This window comes from Anoplolepis gracilipes, chromosome 4 (assembly GCF_047496725.1).
Source record: "Anoplolepis gracilipes chromosome 4, ASM4749672v1, whole genome shotgun sequence".
NCBI classification, from domain to species: Eukaryota; Metazoa; Arthropoda; class Insecta; order Hymenoptera; family Formicidae; genus Anoplolepis; species Anoplolepis gracilipes.
The window spans coordinates 5,745,885-5,769,394 of NC_132973.1; the positions used below are offsets into that span (position 1 = coordinate 5,745,885).

At 34.9% G+C, this 23,510-nt stretch overlaps 2 protein-coding genes across 13 annotated transcripts in view; one reads left to right on the plus strand and one right to left on the minus strand.

Moving 5' to 3' along the window:
- LOC140665025 (uncharacterized) overlaps positions 1–4,192 on the minus strand; it is a 196,793-nt gene extending 192,601 nt beyond the window's left edge. For 5 of the 9 annotated variants that reach the window (XR_012046536.1, XR_012046535.1, XR_012046529.1 and 2 more), the window contains exon 1: positions 3,277–4,191. Coding sequence is in view for 1 of the 9 variants with exons in the window: in XM_072890696.1 (XP_072746797.1) it covers positions 3,277–3,328 (52 nt within the window). In the remaining 8 variants the exon portion in view is untranslated. Of the gene's footprint in view, positions 1–3,276 lie in introns of all 9 variants that reach the window. The other 4 variants (XR_012046530.1, XR_012046532.1, XR_012046531.1 and 1 more) reach the window with 2 other exon arrangements.
- The window catches only part of LOC140665022 (opioid-binding protein/cell adhesion molecule homolog), a 189,015-nt gene that overhangs the window by 79,393 nt on the left and 86,112 nt on the right, over positions 1–23,510 (plus strand). Inside the window, exons 1-2 of one of the 4 annotated variants that reach the window (XM_072890689.1) lie at positions 4,435–5,465; positions 18,458–21,005. In XM_072890689.1, the coding sequence (XP_072746790.1) occupies positions 20,939–21,005 (67 nt within the window). In that variant the 5' untranslated portion in view covers positions 4,435–5,465; positions 18,458–20,938. Of the gene's footprint in view, positions 1–4,434; positions 5,466–14,369; positions 14,506–18,457; positions 21,006–23,510 lie in introns of those variants that run through there. The other 3 variants (XM_072890692.1, XM_072890690.1, XM_072890691.1) reach the window with 3 other exon arrangements.

Genomic DNA, 23,510 nt, shown 5'->3' on the forward strand with positions numbered 1-23,510 from the left:
AATAACTTCCCTATCGTTTATGCCAGTCAGGAAACTTTTCGAAATATCCCGCTACCGCAATATTAGTGTCGACAGCTTAATGTCCGAAAAATTAAAATAAACCAATGTAATATAATCTCAAATCTCTTGCAGAAATTATTGAAGAATTAAGCTAAATGCGCTAAATTGCAATGAGAATATCATCCTTTTATTTAACAATTTTAATCATGTTATTAACTTTCTTCTATGCATACTTATTACTTAATCTCACAGGGTGACTAAATAAACGTTTGTTTTGCTTCTGAATTTTTTTTTGAAACTATTTTATAGAAAAAAATCTCAGCTAGAAAGTAATATAAGCGAAACTGAACGACACTTTATGACTTCGTATATCGATCCATGATGCGCATAACTCGATAACCAATAAATCGAGATATGGTCGTCAAACTAATGCACTTTCCGATCACTTTTCCTTTTCTTTCTAAAGAAAAAAAAAAAAAAAAGAAAAAAAAAAAAAAACGTAATCGACTCTAGCAAGGGAGGTTCGCGCGAAATTTCACGCGACTTAAAAACTTCTCCGCCACTTCACATGCAGTCAACTATTAACTTCGTGCTTGAAAAGCGAGCAAAGCACGCATGCAAACAGCTTTGCGCGCGCTTTACGTAAACCGCAAACGCAGACGCAGGTTAATTTCTAATTTATACCTATCCGCCGCATCTGCTTACCTTAAGAGCAAATTGCACCGTAACATTATTTAAGAAATATTCGCTGAGTACTACGCATAATTATGTACTGTAATATTATTTTTAAAAAATTTACTAAGTAGTGCATAATTCTGACTTATCTGTTACACGCCAGACTTCACAACTCAATTTATTCCTCTAAAAAGTTAAATGTCGCAATAGCAAAATACGTGAGCATTTATATATTTTAATTTTTCAAACTTATTTCTATACCTTTCAATATTTTTTGATAAAGCATTTAAAAAATTTATTATCGCGCAATCTTTTATTATTTTATCTTTTCAGAATATTGCTTAATTTCTTTTAAAGATATTTTATAAAAAACCGAAGCATATATATATATATATATATATATATATATATATATATTATATATATATGTGTGTGTGTTTAAATAAAGTTGACGATAAATTCGTTATAGGGATAAGATTAAATCGACCGTTTGTTCATTTAACGATCGCGCTATCTCGAATGTATACAGTATTAATTTCTCTGGTACAATGGCTTTAGCTCCTTAACCGTTGGTTACCAAGTCCAGTATCCTTTGAAGTTTGCTTGTTACATCAGCTTGGATAATATAACCTAGTGTAATGAGGTTATCTGCTGAGATCAGTGATAGTATCAAACGAGAACCGTCGACATGATGGAAGAAAAAAAATAAACGCAAAGTAACGATGGTTGGAACAAGAAGCTTTCGTTGCAATAAAAAAAAAACCAGTATTCACGCCTCTTTAAATTGCTGCTGGACCGGGCAAAATGTGACACCATTTATAATAGCGTTCAAGATTATCAGTATAGCTCGATAAATTTCGCTTCTCTTGTATGAAAATAGTCATATTCATGCAACAATGAAAATAATATTCCAATAATAATTTCAAATTTATGCAAAAAAACCTTACATATTGAAAATTATTAAAAAGTTTGTTAAATGACTAACAAATATTTTTTATAAAGATAGACAGAAAGATGGAATCTTTTGCCTCGTTATATACCGAATAAAACGTGATATTAAAAATTGTCAAATTACTCTGTTTAGCTATACGGTAAAAGAACATTTTTCGTCACAAAAAAAAAAGAGAGATTGGATCAGTAATTCTTAATCGGGCAGCAATCTGAATGGAAGGTAACGAGAAAGAGCAGTTTGTCCGCCACCTTATACATAATGAAGGTACGAGGAAAAAAGCGAGCACGTACACAGAGCAGCTCGCCTGCTTCACTTGCACGTGAATCTCGGGAAGGACGCGTGTTACTGCATGCGGGCCCTCTGAATAATGAAACGATCCTGGTCCGAGAAAAGTGTGTGCTTGTCGATTTCGCGTATCACGCTGCTGTGCACAAACACTCCGTTCTCTAAATCGCAGCCCGCGACTACTTTCTCGTCGTTAAAGCTCGACGATTACCGGGCGACCTTTAACGATATCTAAATTGTCGCGTATCTCTTTTAAATCTCGATGCGAATTAATTCCCGAACGTATACAGAGAACAGACACATTCTTAATTAACTTTAAGATGTATATGTATGCGAGTTTTATCTGATTTCGATAAATAAACTTTTTGCATCAAATATATCTACATAATACTATTTAAAGCAGATGGAATAAAATATACATGTCTTTTTTTAAAATGTAATAGTTGAAGGTAGAAGAAGCTTGAAAATTTAATCAAGAAGAAATTTTTATATTAAAATCAATAAATAATTTTTCGATTATTGAAGAAAATGTTATTTATATTAATACAATAATTATTCTTTAAATAGTGATTAAATAATTAAAAAATAAAATATTTAAATAATTTTACATGCAAAATTATACATTTTGGTGCTTACTTTTGTATGTGAAACTGTACTTGAAAGATTATACATATTTGCGTGTTTTCCATAATTACAATGTTATTCAAAATCAACTATTTGGTTAAATTGTTGGTTAAATAAGTAATATTATATTATAGCAATAATTGTCCGATTTGTTGTTCATAAACGGATTATGTAGAATGATTACAATGAATATTAGCGGTCAATTAATGTTTGCTACGTTAATTTTAATTAGGTCATTTACTACGTTACTATTAATTAGATCAGATTGGTCACGCTTATATTAACATTAACAGTAATTATTTTCTTTAGTTTTTAAGATGTGAAAAAAAGTTAATAAATAATTGTCAATTATTGAATATATCGCTTATATTATAATAATTATTCTTTAAGTTTTATTTAAATAATTGAAACATAATATTTAGTATTATGTAAATAATTCGGTACATTTTTTAGAATAACAAATTTAATGCATTGTTGTGAGTGTATATATATATATATATATATGTATGTGTGTGTGTGTGTGTGTGTCTGTGTAATTAATTATTCTTATATAATCAGTCATTTCTATATGTAAAAATTGTAGAAATATAAATCTTATTTTTGACACATATTTTTTAAAAATAATTTTGTTGATACGTTATTATAATAAATATTTTGTTAGTAATGTTTCTTTTTAAAAAAACCAGGATTATTATTACATAATAATATAAATTATGGATTAAATATAAAATATTAATTACCATCATAATAATTATGACTCACCAATCGCTGTCCTGTCATCTCGTCCTTCATCTCGTCGTCTGATTCACTGGTCTTGCTATCCAAAGCTGATTATCGACGAACTATCGCATTTTTAACTGTTCAATTCATTGGATATTAATTATCGCGACACTGTAATATTCGAAGATCGCACGACACTTTTTTTCGACACTCCCGATACATTTATAATGTTCTTTTGACGTACTACATTCACTTACCATTATATATATGTTCGTACTTGCACTCGCTCAAAATAATCGCCCGATACTTTAATTCAACATTCCCGATGACATTTATACGCGGCCATTTATTGTATATCACATTAGTCACCATTATTCACTTATTGTTAGACTGAAACATCGCGATGTATTTTTTCTCGTCCGTTACTTTTTCTCAATTTCCCGAGTCGCGTATATACACGATTATCATTCGCGATGATTGACGTAACTGCAATAGTGTTCATATTAACACTCACGAAATCGTAATTACAACGATTTGAGGCCATTCGGTAATTAACGGACGCGTAAGTGATCTCCCTCAATTCGCACTAGATGAGATGTTCGTCGAACAGGGATAATGTGAAATAAACGAAGCTTTCGTTAACCGCGATTTCACGTATCGATCAAATATCGATCACACATTCGCGAAATACTTACTCTCAACGCGAATGCGACGATGATATTGCGTGATATATTTCCCTCTCGAAATCTATTTACGCGGATTTATTAATAGCGGACACTTACTCAGCAAAAAGGCGGGAATAGAGTTCACGTGGCACTTGCCAACCTCGTAAAATAATCTCGAAGCGTCCATGTTCGTAATTGACATAGATGGTAAAACCTAGGAAGTAAACGCTCGACCAATCACAGTCGAGAATTCTCTGAGACCCAGAGCCTCTGTGATTGGTCGAGCGTTGCTCCCTAGGGGGATCTTTTAATCCTTATCATCACATAATCAATTATTATTAATATTTAGAATAATTAATTAATCAATCAGATACAGGGAGCGAAGATTTCTTTGTTCTGATTGGTCAATCAACACTTGCAGTATTTGTAGCATCAAAATAAATGCAGATCAATATACAATATTTATTTTTATTTACATATGTTTATTTATTTTGCTTGCATTTTTTATATTGCGCGCAAAATTAATAATTCCGTTGTGCAACTTGAGAGCATGAAAACGCGGGAAAAAATCTACGGAGGCTCACATGTCACTCGCCAGGAATGCAAGTCGTTCACAAGCCCGCCAACTGCTTACCAAGTTTCTCGTCAGTAGTCAGTAAGTACTCGGCGATATAACATGGCTTTGAAAATATTCTTCGTCGATCGAAAGGTAATTGCTGATTAATATCGCGTACGTATCTTGATCTCTCGTTATACATACATATGCGCGCAATCAATTTTCTATAGACAGTCGGTATATTTCGGCATACATATATCCGATAAGATATATCCGATAATAGACCCGTCTACCACGGTCGACGTGATTGAACTGATACGTAAATACAGCGCTCGCTCACGACCTCTCCCCACTCCTCAAATTCCAGAGTCGTTGGCGCGAAGCTCGGTGTGTTTTTTCTCTCCCCCCCCCCCTCCCCTTCCCCCCTCGAGTACCTACGTCTGCCGGCAGGTTGTCTTTCAAGTGTTTATATTGCGTGTCCTCGCATTCCAACTCGCGTAGTATAATAATAAGGCATGCGATGTGTGTTGCTACATTCTTTTCTCGCAGTCGTGGAAAACGTGTGACGAGTGAAACATCGAGTGTTCGTTATCGCGTAACGTTTCCCTTTCATTAGTGATAATGATTCGTGATTACTCATCGATCGACCAAGTATAGCGGTATACCTGTTTGCGTCGCGAATTATTAAATATCTGTATATGTGTATATGGAAGTGAAATGTTGCCGACGATTTTCTCGCGATAATCTGGAAACGCTGTTTCTCGCGTCGAAAGTGATTACGCGAATATGTGTGCGAAAATAAATACTTGGAAGTGCGATACTATCGGAAGAATCGTAAAAATTTGCGCGTGCGATCGTAATCGAGTAGGTACGTTTACGCGATTTATCCGTGTGTGACTAAATCATCCTCGCAAGTTTGAGGCAAATAAAAAATCAGCATCGATGGAACAACACAATATATGTACATGCGACGAGTGCGTAACAATCGGTGAGTAAATTATTTCATAATATTTTTGCTCGGTACGAAAACAACGAAACGTTCATTCAAGATAATAACCAGATTTAAAAAAAATACATCCCGCCTTTTGGACTAAAGATAATAAATACGTTTATTTATCATTATTATGTTACGGTTTAAAGGATTTTAATACGGCGTTAACGAGAAAATGGAATAGTCAATTTATAATTCCGCGGATATCATTCGATGAATCATAATATCATAATGTATGCCATTAAACACGAGTAATTTGCATTAATTCGCGTTCGTCTTCTGTACTGGATTATTTTCATCAGATATCTAAATTAAATTAATAATATATAAATTAAAAAGACATAAATAAAATAGATGTTTAGTTTTTCTGAGGTATAGCAAAATAACTGATATCTATAAAAAGTAAACAGAGTTTTAATCGATTTTACGTTTTTTCTCATCTTTTCTAGAAAGCCACGCAGAGGATTAATTAAACCTCAGATAATGTTAACTAATATTTACGGGTACGATTCATGGTACAGCCGTTCGAAATAACCTAATGTATTACGTTACGCTCGATAATCCGATAAACGCGATTGCGAATCACAATTTATGCATCGCGTGCACGACGCCAGGCGCGTTCGCGTTTTAACGATCGCGCGCCGAAACAAGAAGTGTCGATCAAATTCCCGCGTGGCTATCGCGCGTGAACGTAATCACGCACTGCTCCTAGAATTTTCTGTATCGCGCGTGTGAAAATTACTATAATTGAAGCCTCGACATAAAAAGGGCTGTGTAAGTGCCATATTTTTAGAAAATTATTTCTTCATTCGAGAGGATTCTATATGGAAGCTGATGTACAGTAAGAAACGTATGTTATGAATATTTATACTTATATTACTTGAATTATTTATGAAGCTGAAAACAAACGCTGATACATACCTAATTAAAATACAGAATAAAAAAACTTACATAATTAAGATACAATATTTTTCTTTCGAATAAGTAAATTGTTTTTTAAAAATATAAGTTTGTACGTGCGTGTGAAAAGATATATTTTATTTTTGACCGTAAGAAAAATTGCAACATTGCTATGGTATATATGTAATAACTCGCGAGAACGATTTGGCTGTACAAAATAATTTTCTTTCCACTCGAAACACACACAACATCGAATAGTCACGCCCTTTGCCATTAATAAATTTACTTAGCGAATAATCGAGAAAGGATCGAGGCCGTGCCGTACTGTCTTCGGATATATACGACGACCTTTGTATTCCTGGATCCGGCGTATATATTCGTGGCCGTGTATATAAAAGATCCTAGGGGAAAAAATTGAAACATTACTCACGCGGCACCATTGTTCTCTTCCTTTCGTGCGTCCCCACATGCAAATGGTAGAATTTTCCATCCGCCGTGTATTTCACGTTGGATTTCATGCTGAAGCGCTCTCGATGTAGCTTATCTATTATCTGCGTCGAGAATCTCTTTCGTTCTGATAATGGGCCGTCTAATAGCAATCGACTTTATTGACTTATCGACAAAATATAATTAGGATTTTTTTTTTAATACTCTTCTCGTTCAAAATCATTTATTCAACCAAATTTTATCAACTTACTTACAAGAATAGATTTTTTTTTCTCTTCTTAAATAACCAGTGTTCCAGATTTTACAAATTTATAAATTTATCTGCATAAAACATAAAATTATCTGTTTAAAACAAAATTAAAATAATTGGTTATTTTTCTATATTTCTGATGCTAAAACTATTTTTTATAATTTATACAAATAAATTTTGTACTTGTAAAAAATAGTTTTAACATAACATAGCATCAGAAATAAAGAAAAATACAAATCCTTAATACGAATTTAACTAATGTAATATTTGAACAAAATCTTTATAATTTTTTATAATTTAGCTATAAATTAAAATTGAATTAAAAAAGTCGCTCGAGTTTAATTTTAAGTTAACTTAAACTTAATTTTAGCTGTCATAGTATATTTTTATACATTAATACAAAATTTAATTAATCTTTTAATTTAAAGTTTATTGGGAATTTTGTTAACATTAATATAAAGTGCAATTTTTTTAAAATTTATTTTACAACGTCTAAAGTATAAAATTCTCAATGTACATAACTGCATGTAAAAACTAAGTATATAAACTCTGTATGTTACGAAAAAAAAGAGAAAAAAAAATAGTTAATTGCACGAAACGAGATTTTACGACCGTGTAATTCAAGTTGACACTCGAGATCCACGGGATATGAGATTCCGGATAAATCGACGATTAAACATCATATGTCGACGATAGTCTCTTCGCTTAGGGTTTAACTCGATAATAACAACATCCCAAGTCCGGAGTCCCAAAAGTTAACGACGGTGTTACACATCCCTGCAAACAGAACGACAGACTCCGCTTCGCTCGCTCGTTTTAAAATTAATCGACCGACCGATGTTCATCGGGGAACGACCGAACTTCCGGACAACGTTCTCAGAGAGACACTTTCGGAGAATTCCCCGAAGAGAAATGATGGAGATACGGAGAAATGGTGTGACGCGAAACGTGCGACCAAGTAGAATCGTTCAAATTTTCATCAACAACGTAGGGACAGAAAGGGACAGAGAGAGAGAGAGAGAGAGAGAGAGAGAGAGAGAGAGAGTGTGTGTGTGTGTGTGTGTGTGTGTGTGTGTGTGTGTGTGTGTCTCGTCGCACTTTCTGAAAGTTCGTCTTCGCTTCGTTTATGCCGCTTGGCCGGATCCTGAAGAGCGTCAAGGAGCGCACGCAACGAATCTTCATGTCCTAGGCTATCGCGTTTCCCCTTCATAACATCTCCAAACATTTGTCTTCATTTCTTGCGCGACTCTAAGCAGCGGTACGTAGTTATGATTTAAAGCTGTAGTTTTGCGGCGAAGATGAAGAAGAGCCAGTGGTAGACGCGAGCTTTCGTCGTCGACGACGACGACGACGACGACGACGACGACGAGAATGCACAGAGCGAGCCGGTTACACCATCGACAAACCGCGAGAGCGTCGACGTAATCACTTTTCGCTCGCTGGAACCACAACACGTTCCAGGGAGCAAGTTGATGATAATTAGACTATAGCGTGACACCGGGAGTCGGCAAAAAGTGGAAATCTTTTAATGGATAGGGCTCTGTTACCCCCTGTATTCCATCTTGATTACGGATTATAAACTCTCGCAGGAAATCTTTTATTCGACTAACAATAAGCCGCGAATAAAAAAATGTCACTTTTCTGTAATCTCGCTACTAGAACCTTTCGAGGGACACGGATGGAACTTGCGAGAACACAGGATCGATCGCTTCAACCTCCGCGCAGAGATCTTTTATCTCTTGCCTTTGTCCGATACAATATGCGATACTCGAGCGAATTAGCGAAGATTTGTCGTTGTTTAGCGTACTCTTGTTGTCGTTATCATACCACGCTGTTCACAATTTTCCAGTCACGATATGCCTTATTATCGCCCGGGTGATTCCGTATGCTGCCTATCGCGCGGGCACCCGCGTGCTGCTTCGCGGGAAAATAACAACCGACACGTAATTCCGTGCATGACACCACACCTGCTACCACTCGAGCGTTAATAAATGCATCGTATGTAGTGTGCAACCGTTGTTAAGTCGTAACTAGCTGTTTGCATCGCGACTTTGCGACCTGCAAGGTGACCATTTACAAACTATGACGCGACGTTTCATGGATTATATAAAAAAATATATATATCAGCCATTGTCTTATTAATTATTATGCACATGAAAAGAGTAAAAAATCTTGAAATCTTGCATCATATGTAGCAGATATTGTAGTTTTAGTCAGCAGATTTGTAGATTTTACGTGTCAGAGACTCGTAGCTTCGTGGATTGTATGATGATTATTTAAAATTGTAAACAGAAGATTTAAATTTAATGTTATTGAAAAAATTTAAAAATATTCAAATTAATTAAATTTTATACTCACATTCAATAATTAAATATAATGCGATTATCTCCAGTTATTCTTTATTAATACGTAATCGTGTAATTCGATATGAATTTTATATTTTATAACGAAAATAAACCGTGTTATACAAAATTCGTAGTTGTTTATTACATCAACGATTGAAAAGATATTTTAGGACGAATAATTGCGTGCGGAATAATCTATTTATCCTTTCACAAAGATAAACTCGCGTCGAAGTTATAATGCGATATTAGCGAGTATAATTTAATTAAACTGCAGATATCTTCTGGCACAAATGACTCGACGCAACATAAAAACAGACACTATTGTAGCGACTTAATGATTGCTCGAAGAAAATGAATTTTCCAAGTTATGCGACTAATGGAGATTACAAAATGTATACTTGGATAAACGACGAGACGAGATAGCGCGAAGTCATCTCGGCGTAGGTTTCTCGTCAGCATTGGCACGTTTTTTTTTTTTTTTTTTTTTTTTTTCTTGTGAATCGTCCTTAGCACCCCAGCGATCCTGCGAGAAATGCGGTACTTAACGCTGTATTAAAGGCCCGATAACATGATGTTCGAGGAAAGTTGTGATACCATTAAGATAATCTCTCGCGGTGGTATTATGTGCTGCCGCAGAAGCAGAACGACAAGGCTCTGTGGGATTGGGACATACAACAGGGAAAGGGAGGCATAGAGAAGAGAATATAACGAGAAGAAACGAGAGAAGATGATGGCAAAGAAAGTCCGATTACAAAGCGACTAACTCGCAATTCTGAGAAAATTGCGAATGGAACGCAATTAGAAATAAAGTGTAAAATGTCGAAAAAGGAAATTTTTTTTTCTATTTTTTTAATATTCAACTATATATTATTCTGAATCACGCATTTCATTTATTTATCGTAAATGTTCACGATGGTAAAATAAACTAGATAGACAAATATCAAATCATAGAAAAAAATGTCTCTTTAAGAATTATATATCTAATTCATTTTAATATTTAAAAAATAATGGAATATATAGGTAATCTAATGTTAATTAATTAACTTTAATTCAAGTATGGTGATATATAGTGATCATACACTATAACGTTCTTATATATAAAATATAATTATAGAGATTCTCTATCGATAACATGAGTTCTAAAGGTCTCTTTTTATCTTATAGTCCTATATATCACTGCCATAATTTTCTATAGTAACATTACTGATAGGTTAACAAGCATCTATTGTTAGTCGGTAGAAGTGGCTTAAATGGCAAACAAGGGAATTAACTTATCCGTGCCGCTACAATTTGTAGTAAGACAGGTAAGAAATAAATGGAAAAAGGGACGAGGATAATTGAACAGGTTGCGTGAGAAAGCCGATGTAGGTCAAACAAAATCGAAGATTAAATTATATCTTTGCAATCTTTACAATCCTTTACATAATACCAGGTTTATTCGCAAACATCACTTGTGCATTCTCAAACGGCATATTCCTGAAATATCTCTCGTTGGAAAGAATTAGCTTTTTTTTTTTTTTGACATGAAAGATTAATATAAAGAATTAGTTAAAGATTATCTCATGCAATTTATTACAGTTTGAAAAACAAACAGTAGCAGTATGATTCAAAGTTGTATAATTGAAGTTAAGAGAAATCTTTACTCGCTGGGGATTTAATCTGTTACTATAGAAAACACGCCGTGATATCGTTGCTTTATCAAGCCGAGAAAATCTCATATCGGAAATTGTCTGTTGCAGAATGAATTATACGGTACGGGGTTGAGGATAATGAAAGAGGTACGCGAATCGAATTATCCACGAACGAAACGATGCAATTAACACTTAAATGGCATTTTCTAATTATCGTATCTATAAAAAAATTGGAGTTAATTTCGTGAACTAATCTTATATAAAAAAAAATATATATATATATATGTACATATATATTTAAAATACATACATTATAAAAGTGAATAAAAAATAAACGATTAAAATTAATGAAACACAGCCAATTTCAATTATGATGATTGTGTAATTTAGTTATTAATTATTACATTATTTAAATTATTAAATCATTTCAATTAATTATTATTTAATTAAATTTAAATTATATAAGTTATGATAGTTCAAATTAACAAAGTCTTATTTAGATTTTTGAATAAAAATACTGTTTACGTATCAACATCTATATTGTAACTTACATCGGCTGTACTTATGTTGAATAAAGTACAAAATTTTATTAAAATGTATTATTATTTTGCTTGTTTGTAAAATATTTTATTAAACTCGTTAGTATACTTTCGTCATAAAAACTGAGGGAAAGAGTAATGATACACATATGCGTATATATTATATCAAAACGGTGCATTATACGGCGTAATATGGAAATATCATGCATCGCAATTATGTACTTACAGTAAAGGCAATAAAATATAATAAGATCATTTATCACACATATGTGCTTTCAGGCGATATAATATTTGGTACGTAAATTATTCTTAAATAAAGAAAGAGGGAGAATACATTCTCACCATTTTATATAATATAGACGCTAAGTGAAACACGTTAGTGTCTCGAAGTAAATTGCTTTCGACCGGAAACGCGCATTGAATTATCAATACAAAGGACAGATTGTTGTACGGGTCAATAATTACGTGGAAACTAATCGACTGCTATTTGATTGGTAATCGTTTATCTTGCGCGATTGAAACGTGATTGCAAGGATTGAATATCTATATGAAACATTATCAGTGCGAAACGTCAATCAAAATAAAATCAGAATAAAATTATTGTGTAGTTTTGAAAAATTAAAAATAAATTTTACGTGTGTGAATGTGTGATGCATTTAATCCGATTATTAAACGTCTAAATTATCATTTTATTTCTCTGAAATCTCTATATGTAGATATCATTATTTTTATAAAAATTTTTTGAAAATATGATATTTATGTCAAATAATGCTCTCTTTGTTATATAATACAATATATACGGGAAACAAAATTAATTTTTATTCTTTATAAGTAATGTAAAAAGAGTTAAATCATGCACTAACATTCAAATCGAATGAGTCAGTTAAATAAAAAATCGAGTCTTCTTCATCGAGTCGACGACTCTCGATCTCAATTAATCGACGCAATCTTTGTTTTTTAACCGGCACAAAGGCGTGCCTTCGAAAGAATATCATATTTCTAACGCATGCCGATAATTACATGCGCTTGCGAGTCCAAGCACTTTAATGGTTTGTTGTCCGTTGAAAATTAATTATTTTACGCCAGGAGCTAGTTGAGGCGTCGCTGGTGAGTGTATCGAAATACCTGTAGGGTGGGCAGGCTCAGCAGGCTGGAGGAAGGAAGGGCAAGGGGCAACAAGTCAGAGGCAGGTAGGGTGAGTCGTACGGGGGTGGCGTGTAGTTGACGCTTTATCGGAAGAGCGCTTTTGTTAGAAAGTCAATACCTGTGAAGAGAGACCTGGGCGCTCACTTCCTGATACGCTCGCGTTAAAAAGTACACTTTAAAGCACGCATAAAGCGCCCGTTTGATTTTTCTGGCGGAAATGCTCTCTTCGGGAAAATTGCGAACGTTCTTGGGATCTTGTAATGTAAGACAAGCCGGAACGACGTAAAGTTTGAGCGCTCGATTATCGATTTGAACGACCGCGATTTTGTTGCCCTTTTTTTTTTTTTTTTTTTTTTTTTTATGCTAGTAATATATAGAAAAACGATACGAATTAAATTATCTCGATTCGAAATATTCTACAACCGATCTCGTCGACGAAACCTACATTTCATCCTTGATATCTTTCAGTGACCGTTCTCAACGGAATCAAACGAATAAATCACAGCTGTCAACAGCGAGATATTCACTGCTAATGCATTATGTATTTTCTGTTGCCGATTCAATTTTGAAAAAAAAATATTCCGCTCAAGAATCACCCTAAAAGATTTTACTTAATGCAATATCTCGGATCTTTTACCAACAATATCGCGCATTTTAAATTCGTCGATGAGATTCACTATTAAATTTTTGGACATATATCACATTTTGAAGAACATCAAATGTAAATATATCCGTTATTCGTTTATTTGCAATGTTACATGATTTGTTCGTGCTAAAATAAATCACATAATTATTGATCATCCAATTTTATGAAATTTTCAATAGAGTGAATATTGAGTTTATATTTTTTTAGTTTTTCTGTTGTTTGGAGCATACATATTTCCACCACTTTGAAGAAAATGATAAAATTTATGCGCGCCATTTTGTCAGAAGTGCAGTTTTATGCAACAATTACATATTATTACATATTTTAATGAAAAGTTTATTTCAATGATTTACAAATGTTTTACTTACACATTTCATATTTCCTACGTAATGTCAATGATTTTATTGGAATTATTATATAAATTATTGAGCTACATTATTTTTAATAAAACAAAACAAAAATATGCTCACTTGACACGGTCACATTTTCCGCAATGCGAATCAAATATCTCTTAAGACTAACAATAAATAAAATTGCACACTTTGACCCGCTTGTTGTATTTACTTTTAATTACAATTTACCTCACGACTTTGCCGCTTTTATCGCGCTTACCGAGCCACCGACCTTGCGCTGAAAAAGTGCTTCGGGGTGTCGTCGTACGCGAAACAGACACTCCCTCCCCTACCCGGCATTAAGCACTGTCGCCGTAGACGCTAATTTAAATACGACAAGAATTCCAGATTTCCTCGACGGGGGGTGAGAGTGGAGCCACTTTACTACCTAATACATAGGGAATGCAGATACGTATCGGACAGTGCGAGGAGGAGGCGGCGGCGCGCAGGAGGGACGGGGAGGGAATTGTTTTTGTCATGGGGGCAATGGAAGTTGGCGGGACATGGGGCTACGAGAAAGAGAAGGATATGGGAAGGGGGAGAGCAAAGAGATGGTCGGAAGACCGGGGGTTGATTCGGCTACGCAGCGCTACCGCGGCCGACCCGGGAAACTCGGACGGGGTTGGTCCGAAAGCTCCCTCAGTCGCGGACAAGCCGCCACGCAGTGATAACAGCCTATATAACGCGGGCAACTTAAATCCGATCCGCGTCGTACAATTAGAATCCTGTTCTGATAAGAACGTAAGTTTGTTAGTGAAAGTATGGATATATTAATTAAATGTATCAATTGAAGTATCAAAGATAGAATTGTGATGAATTAAATGATAATAATTGAATGCAAGATCCACGTGGTGGATCGAAGATTCGTACGGTTGGTGGAACATTGTTAAGAAAATTGTGATTTTCAATTGCAATTTTATTCGTCTCAACTTCTCGTTCTGCGATATCTCCGGTGATAATTTTATGTGCAAAGCGAGTAAAACGTTACGCAAGCGCCGAGTAATTAAGGACATGTCATTTTTACGTTTTCATCGTAGGGCTAACACATATCGTCTGGTAGTGTATTTAACGTGCAATCACGACTAGTGAAAAGTCGTGTTTTTATTTTATTGATTATTATATCGCTATCGGGATAGCGTCATTTCATACTGGCCATTAAAATGATATAACGTTTGTTTGTGTCCCGCTGGCTTTGATTTCATATTACACTCGCGTTTTTTATATCTCTAAAAATTCGCATGTACATTTACAAAAAAATAATGTCGGTCTTATAAATTCTTTTAATATTCCAACTGCCACAAAAATGTTTGATACGAGGGAGCTTTCGGACCATATGAAAAATTTTATATAGAAATGTGAATAAATTGAATTTAAAAAAATTTTTTAAATATTAGTCTAATGGAATTGAAATAGCAGATGTAAAATTTATTGATCCATATAGAATGATTTTTCTTTTTTATTATTTTTGAAAACTAAAACACACACAGTGCTGATGCCACGAAAATTAAATGCAGTCTGAAATGACTATCCAGTTCAAAGGATCGGAATAATGTGATGGTGATGAAGAGGTAACGAGACGTGACAGATTTTCCTAGCCACATATGAAATTCTCTTTGAGTCGGTCGTGCTAACAATATAATGGCTTGGTTTTTGGCAACCATATGGAGCGGGTAGTTTCCAGTTGACCGTGCGAAAAGGTAGTTACGAACTTTATGATTACGCGGCACGAGCGAATTGCTTCATTCGTCGATTACATGCAAACTCGCAGACATAATTCACGAAGTGTTGCAACGAGGGCGGATTGCGTGCAACGATATCTCGTTTTCAGAATGATTTTACGTGCGTGAAGGATACATCACTGTTTTCTCCCAAATCTCGAATGGTTAACATTGCTTTTCTTCGTTTAACTTCGAATTATGGGATAAGGTCGTAACAGATTTGTAAAACAAGCTTATTAATTCACGCGAAGACTGTCGAAATCGAGGCAAATGTACTTTTATGCGACTGTGAGTGGGTACACTTATCATTTGGGGGCGTTTGGGTCACCTCCAATTTTTGGCAATTGGGAACATTACGGACGGAAAGGAGGTCAATCAACGTAAAGTGGAATAGCATAGCGCGATGAATGAAAAAGATTTCGCGTTAAATCGCATTACACGTGTTTGCAACAGTCGTTAAATATTTATGACAACCAATGCTGAGACTTGCAAGTGGCGAAATTATTTATGATTCTTTTATGTCGTAATCGAGTATAACAACAAAGCAAAAGTTGCACGTACAAAGCCTGCGGATTGAAATATATTGGCAAACTTTATCCATTTTTTTTTTAATCTTGTTGTATAAACAAGGCATTTGTAAGTTGCTGCAATTATTACTGAATTTTATTGATCATTTTTTGCATTATTGATGAAGATAGAATCAGAATTTTATCGCATAACGATATTAATTTATGAAATGAGGATAAAGTCATTAATGTTCTCGAAAAATTATGATTAACTTTTTAAATAATCTATTGATAAGTATTTTATCGAGCGAGTTGCAAAAACAAGATCGTAATAGATTTAACAGATAAGCTCGCAGTTTAATCCATGAATTATAAAGTTCTGTAAATTATGTAACTCACTAAATCGATATTTCTTTCAGTTTTTTTGTTTTCATATTGTCAAATTAATATTATCATCTTTGTTTTATCTTCGTAACGGATTATGTAACGCGTTTCGCTCGTGCAACCATTCTCACGTGGAAACGTGGTTTGGTTGGCGGCTGCAAAGCAGATCAACAAATTTCATTCCCTATAGTTCTTCACAACCATTGCAACCGTCGATTGGTTGCAAAGTTGTAGCCGCGTGTGTCTTAACGGCCGGAAAGCTGCCACGTAACCATCGAATTAGAGCGACGATGAAAGACCAATTCCCGGGTAATCGTACTAGCTCTCGCTTCCCGTTAAGCTTCCGTACGAGACGTTATATTGCTTCATCTCTCGAGTTCGACAGAAATTCCCGAGTTGCGTCGAAGCGAAGCAGTTGGCTTTTTCTCATCTCCCCTTTAACTTTCCTAAAATCGAAGCATCGTTCGTCAAATACGTCGTGTCTGTTTTCATCACTCTTTCGTAACGGATGAATGTATCTCGTCGCGAAACTGCGACCATTTGTCATCTCGATAATTTTAATCAATAAATAGTTAATAGAAACTATAGATATTGTTTAAAACATGTTCGCGAATATATTTAAAACAAGATGTATATGTGTTGGTGTGTTACGAATCTAAGGCAAAGATATATATGTGTTAGTGTGTTACGAATCTAAGGCAAATGTGGTAATGCCTCTTGTCGTAGGTTTAGTACGTCTTCCATATATTTCCGGTTTCCTAGCCGAATGTGCAGCGAGCTATTTAAACTTTCGGTCAACGGAGAAGTAGTTAAAGTTAGGGAAATTCGGATAACGCATGTGTACTTTAATTAACACGCATACGTAGGAAGTTCCTCCGGTTATTAAGTCTTGTCGTCTGGAAATTGGATGTACAAATTCAGCAATGCTCATCTGGTAACGCTATATATCTACATTCATACCTGCATATATTCATATAAATTCTTGATTTGTCATGAAATATAGTCGTACGGGAAATACAGCCAGAGCGAGCTAATATCAACAAATGGCCTCCAATTATTATAATCTTTTTTTTTTTTTTTTTTGTTGGCAGAGAATAATTGGTTTATATTTGCATTTTATCAAATTTTATATTTCGATACGTAACATATATTATTTAAAAAAAATGTTTCACACACACACACACAATATATATTACTTAAAGCTATATATAAAATTTCTAAATTTAATAAAAGAAAAAAAAAGACTTTCTTTTTTTCTAAGAAATTCCTTAAAGATTAATAAAAGTTTTTTAACGGTTCTCTTTATTTAATTCTATTGACTGTACTGTGTTAATTATTCGTAGAACGAAAAAAGCTTGGATGATTGACGTGACTGATTACCGGCACCATTAAATCTTAAAATCTCACGAATTTCGAACCCTCGAGGCATGTCGTAATCGAGTCACTCCACGGTCAATCTTAAACTACTCAGTTATACGAGTGACTCTGTGGCACTCGCGCTCCGGCACTTTAATCCGAGGGACTTGAGAGTGCACCTGCTAGATGGTATATCTCTCCGGTTGCGAACTTCGGGTTAGCTTGCGAGAGAGATGGGCGTAAGAAGGACGCGGGGGGAGGAGAAGAGGTGGTAGACCCAATTACATCTCGTTCGTGCAGAATTGGACGAATACATACAAGATGCTTAAGACGCTTTAACTACCTCGGGATTTGTACCCACATTCTAACTGTCGAGATTCGTTTAAGTACCTATGCTGGACTTTCGTCGGTTGCCGAGGATTGCCATCGACCCATAAATCTGGTTTCACAAACTCTGATAGTTTTTGCTAAATATAGTCTTTGTTTAATTACAATTTTTCACTTGGATTTAAATATGATTGATGAAAATTTTTATGATTTTGTCAGTTCATAATTATAAAATTATTCGCTAGCTTTTTATTTATTATTTATATATAAAATGTATAAAATAAAAAATTTACGTTTATTAATACATAACGTATGTAATAAAAGAATAGAATTATTCTATAAATAACTAATCGAATTTAATCAATTACATTTAATACGAGTGATTTTCTCTTTATTTTGCAGGACGCCACAGATACGAAAAATATCTATCTTTTTTCGGGACGACAGCGGGTCTCACGAGATGATGGAATCTGAACAGCGATGAAAGAAATTCTGAGATTGAAGAGACAAGATTAACCGGCTGTCTATGTTCATCACTACTTCGCGTTAATGGAGCGCAGCCTATGGAAAGGGATGCGATGACACGCTACCAGCCAAAGACGAAGGCTCCTTGAGACAGGATTAGAAGATCGCCTAAAACCCGAGCAAACTCCTGTCTTCATCGTAGATCAATTAAATCATCAATGTAAGCTCCTTGAAGAGCTTGAAACTTCGCATACAAGATTCTGTGTCGCGGATAAAATCTACTTGAATCACGCGCGATTCATAAATCTGTGAAAATTGAAAATTGTGATTCCGTACATGATAACGGATTCGCTAAAGAAGAAAAAAAATCGCCTAATCAAACGTGGATGATCAAAGGATCGCTTGCTGAAGACAGATTTATTCCATGTCTTGCGAATTTTTGAAAAGTCGATCGTCGCGACATAGAGATTTCACAAACGATGTGCTCATCGATGAATTAAAGCGAATTGTACCTAGGCCGGTAGGTTCGGACAATCGATAATGCCGGGTCGTAAAACTTCGTGCGAGGCACGCAGCAGTGTCTGATAAATAATGCAGTTCTATCGGGTCGGTCGATGTTCCAGGGTGTGAAACAAAAAACGCTGGATCATCTTCGGTGCTGAAAGAATCTCGAAACGTCTTACAACGTGAATTGCAACACGGACATTGTGTTGTGTGCATCGATTTCGTGAAGTTGACTTGGAGTGTTTGATCCTCACACGAACTAGAGACGAGGGTTAATAGGGTACGTGTATTATTCGAGATAAGTGATCGTGCGTGCTACACGAGTGTGAGAAAGTGCGGATTTCCTTAAATTTTTTTTTTATCAACGAGATCGATTTTCGTAACGTCATTGTGAAACGATTCGTCAGTAATAGTAAGCGGTATAGTGTCAAATCTGGCAAATATTTGTCGGTACTTGAAAATCGTGTCGTTTAACGTGTGACGAAGTGTCTCATCGCCATTCAGAATTCATTGTTTGACGTGAAAAAAAGCGACTTCATATTGACACGTATATCAAACAGACCTAATATATACATGGCAGGACGTATAAATCGTAGTGCATGAGCAATTGTAAAAATAAAGCGGAAAATCGACAACTATAATTAACGTATTAGTTTAACGTATTAGTTAAGTATTAGTTTAACGTATTGCACGTATTAGTTAAGTACGCAGACGCCTAAAGCGCAAGCCTCGCGATAATTAATTTTTCTGAATTTAGAAAAGTAAAAAAAAAAAAAAAGAGTTCTCTCTCTCTTTCTCTCGCGAAAACCATAACGTAAAGAGTGACACGTAAAAATAGAAACATACAGCGATTAAATATTTATAATAGCTCTAATTAGCAAAGCAACGAAGAGTTCTATCGCGGATAAATAAGGGTCTTTAAAATCGCGAGAATATACGAACGCGCAAAAAAAAACGTGACATACCGAATTCTCGAAACCATCTTAGATTTGAGAAAGTCAGTCGCATTCATGTTTCGATGTTGCAATTTTGAAGGAACCAGAATGCGGGCGGTGCCGTGTGTGCTTCGTTAAACTGACAGTAATCGTCAACCGCGTGTCACAAACCCGTACGTGGTAAAGCGAGTGTTCGCAAATTAGATTCCGACGATGCACTTTACGATGACGTCGTTTTGTGATTTGAGCACTCGAGCGTCAACGCACGTGTGAAAATTGGACTCGTCTTTCACGAGCACGGTATTGCGCGTTATTACAGGAAGAAAATCGTGATAAAGAGAAATTGGAGAAAATTGCATCTCCAAGTTAGTTATTTAAAAAAAAGAAAAAAAAAAAAAAAAAAAAAAAAAATTCCCGCATATATTGCGTACAAAGAAAATCAGAAGGACAATTCGTGTTCGTCCATATAAGAGTATAAAGGTCGTTATCAAAGCGTTCGGGCACCGATAGATTTGTCGATTCATTCGAATATATTCCACGAGACGAGGAATATCATATAGGAAGATATATCTGCAAAAGAGAACATCGCGCGGTGCTATCGAGGACTTGTCTGAAAAGAACATTCGATCGTAGAAGTTTGCGTGGTCGCGATCGCGAGGAGTTATCACTGGAAAAAACGATAATCGACCGACAGTCGACGATTGTCGCCGCGGGGCAAATGGCAAACCTTATCAGAGCCGATATGTGATATATCGCTCGACGACGAACGAGTGGCGTGATTGGCTACGAGAGAATGACGGTGACGTGTATGTCGTTTACGGATGTTGTTCAGTGCCGGGATGCTGTAGTGAGTAACTGTCAGTAAAAGCGACGCGAGTGCGGCACAACGTGATCGGTTTCGTCGTCATCGTCGTTGTCGTTATTCGCCTGAGAGAGTGAGAACAGAGCCGACCGAGAATCGCTCGGAGAAACACCCAGCATGAAGGATCATCGAAGAGGATGGCTGCGCGCCGTGCTGCTGATAACGTTCCTCTCGCATCAGACGGGTGAGTGTAATCCTATTCGTTATTATTGCATCGGCTTTTTTTCACGAGAGTCAAAAGGGATGATTGAGCTACGCGAGATTTTTTATGTCACCTGTCGCTTAATCGCATCTCTCAATCGTGAATCCATTTTCACGAAACATAAATCATTTCATGATCAGTTGGGGGATCCATCATCAAAAGGGTATACAAAGAATATAGAGAAAGGTCTTAAAAGTTTAAAATCTTGTATATTTTTAAAGCTATATTTTAAAACACATATAATATATAATCTCAAAATATTATTCTTTAAAAATAAACATTATAAAATAGTAAAGAAAAGGTATATGGTAATATATACATATAATTAATATTCTGTAATTTTAAAATGTTTTTCAATTATACACCATTTTTTCTTAAATACTTTTGAATTATATAATTTGTACACATGATTATACATTATTATTAATATTATATATAAACAGTAATTTAACAGAATTTAATGGTTAAATGAAATGATCACATCGATAATCAGAATTTAAGCCACAATTTCAATAATTATATATACAAGTATAAATATGTTTTCAAGCGTTTGAATTTAGTTCTACGAATAATTTAGTCCAATGATTTAATAATTATTTTTTGTTATTTTTTGCTGGCTCAAATATATTTAAAACGGTGCAACGGCACTATCGCTCATTCGAACAAAACGCGAACGTGTCGGTAAAGTGGGCCACATCAACACAACATATTGTTTCCCATACACACATATACACATATGCGTGATTATATCGAAATGTATATCACGAATAAAATACTGTAAAAGAGATCTAATCTTTTCTCGTTCTCGACCAAATATTTCGATTTAATGAGCCACGAATAACCGCCAACAGTTTTATAGGATGTGGTTTGCATTAACAGGTTGAATGCGCTACTTTTTTTATTCCTACAGAAGCACAAGTTTGTTTTGTGAAATATTTTTCTCGTTCGCGTCGATTAATTATTTTCGGTATTTAATAATATCTCGTGGTTTAGTCGGCCGTTGAATTAATCTATCGACCCCGAGTTTGACTAACTATTTATAATCTAAGTTGAACCTGCGGTTATCTGAAGTAGCTTGCTCCTCTTCTCTTGAGAAAAAGAGAGAAAAAAATATTGTCGACAAAAAAAGATGGTATTATCGTAAGATTCTGTTTCATAAGACCAAATGTCACTCGTTTATATATGTAATTGCGAAAATAAAGAAGAGACTAGTCGTTCATGATGCAGATATTCTTAAATACTGCGGGCCACTACCGAGTTGATTTCCATACAATGAATGGACTCATGAATAAAGCGCTTTAAGCAAGCTCGCTCGAAATCGTTCGGCGAAAGGCAGCCTGCCAATAATTTCAGGGTGAACTCTATCGACATACCGAATTATTCATAATTCACTATATGTATTCTGAATCGCATTAAATCGAGGATAGTCAGTTGAAGCAGTAAACGATTTGACTGTTAAAATCAAGAATATCAACTTATTCTGACTTTTATATCAAGTTGTGTTTCTGCAATTTTATCAAATAAAATTTACGTTTTTGCTATTTACTTTTATGATTTAATATTGTCCTCGCAAATAGTTCTTCTTTTCAAATAGCGTGAAATGCTATTTAGAATATTCCTTAAAGAAGATATCGATCGGTTGTCGTGTTGGACATGTAACGGAAATTCACTCGTTCGTCATAAACACACTTCGCGAGCTGTATATAAGTTATTACCTGAAATTTTGCTACGTCCAGGAATGATGAATAATATGGGGCTATAATGTTACATATATACAACACATACTGCCGTTGGACGGAAATTCTCTTTACGGTATTTTCCTGTATCGTAAAATTACATTTTGGATAGAAATTTCTATCGGATATTTTACTTTATTACGTTGCCGGGAACTTAATAAAGAGAAATTAGAGTATATTTCTGGTATTTTTATATAGCAATTGTTTAAAATTAATTTATCACATGTTTTATATATATTAATAGATCAATGACAAAATTAAATATTGAGATAAATTTTTGAATTCGTTAAATTTTAAGTAAATAGATAGCTTATGGTGTGTTGGTAGTTTGTATGTAAGTAGAAAACTTTGATAATTCCGCGACATTGTTAAGCTTCGAAAAACTACAAACCGAATTAGACATTATTTTTGTAATTATCGCGTCTCGGTCCTGTTAGCTTTGGGAGAATAAACATCGCCCGAATTAGTAGAACAAATTTCTCTCGTTTCCCGGTGGCGTTCTCTTGCTGTTTCGGATGACTTTCATCGTGTGCTACTTCTGGCCCGAGGATCGAAAGAGGTGTCTGGAAATTCCATCGAGGAGCGCGAACTTTCTTACGAACGTCACACAAAATTGAATTTTTAAGCGACAGGTTATTTGCGAGTAGTCGACTAACTTTGCGCATTGACTTACCTGTGTGTATTTTCCAATTTCGTTGCGACTTCTGGTTGTCATTATTGAACGGAGACTAATTACAATTATAACATGTAC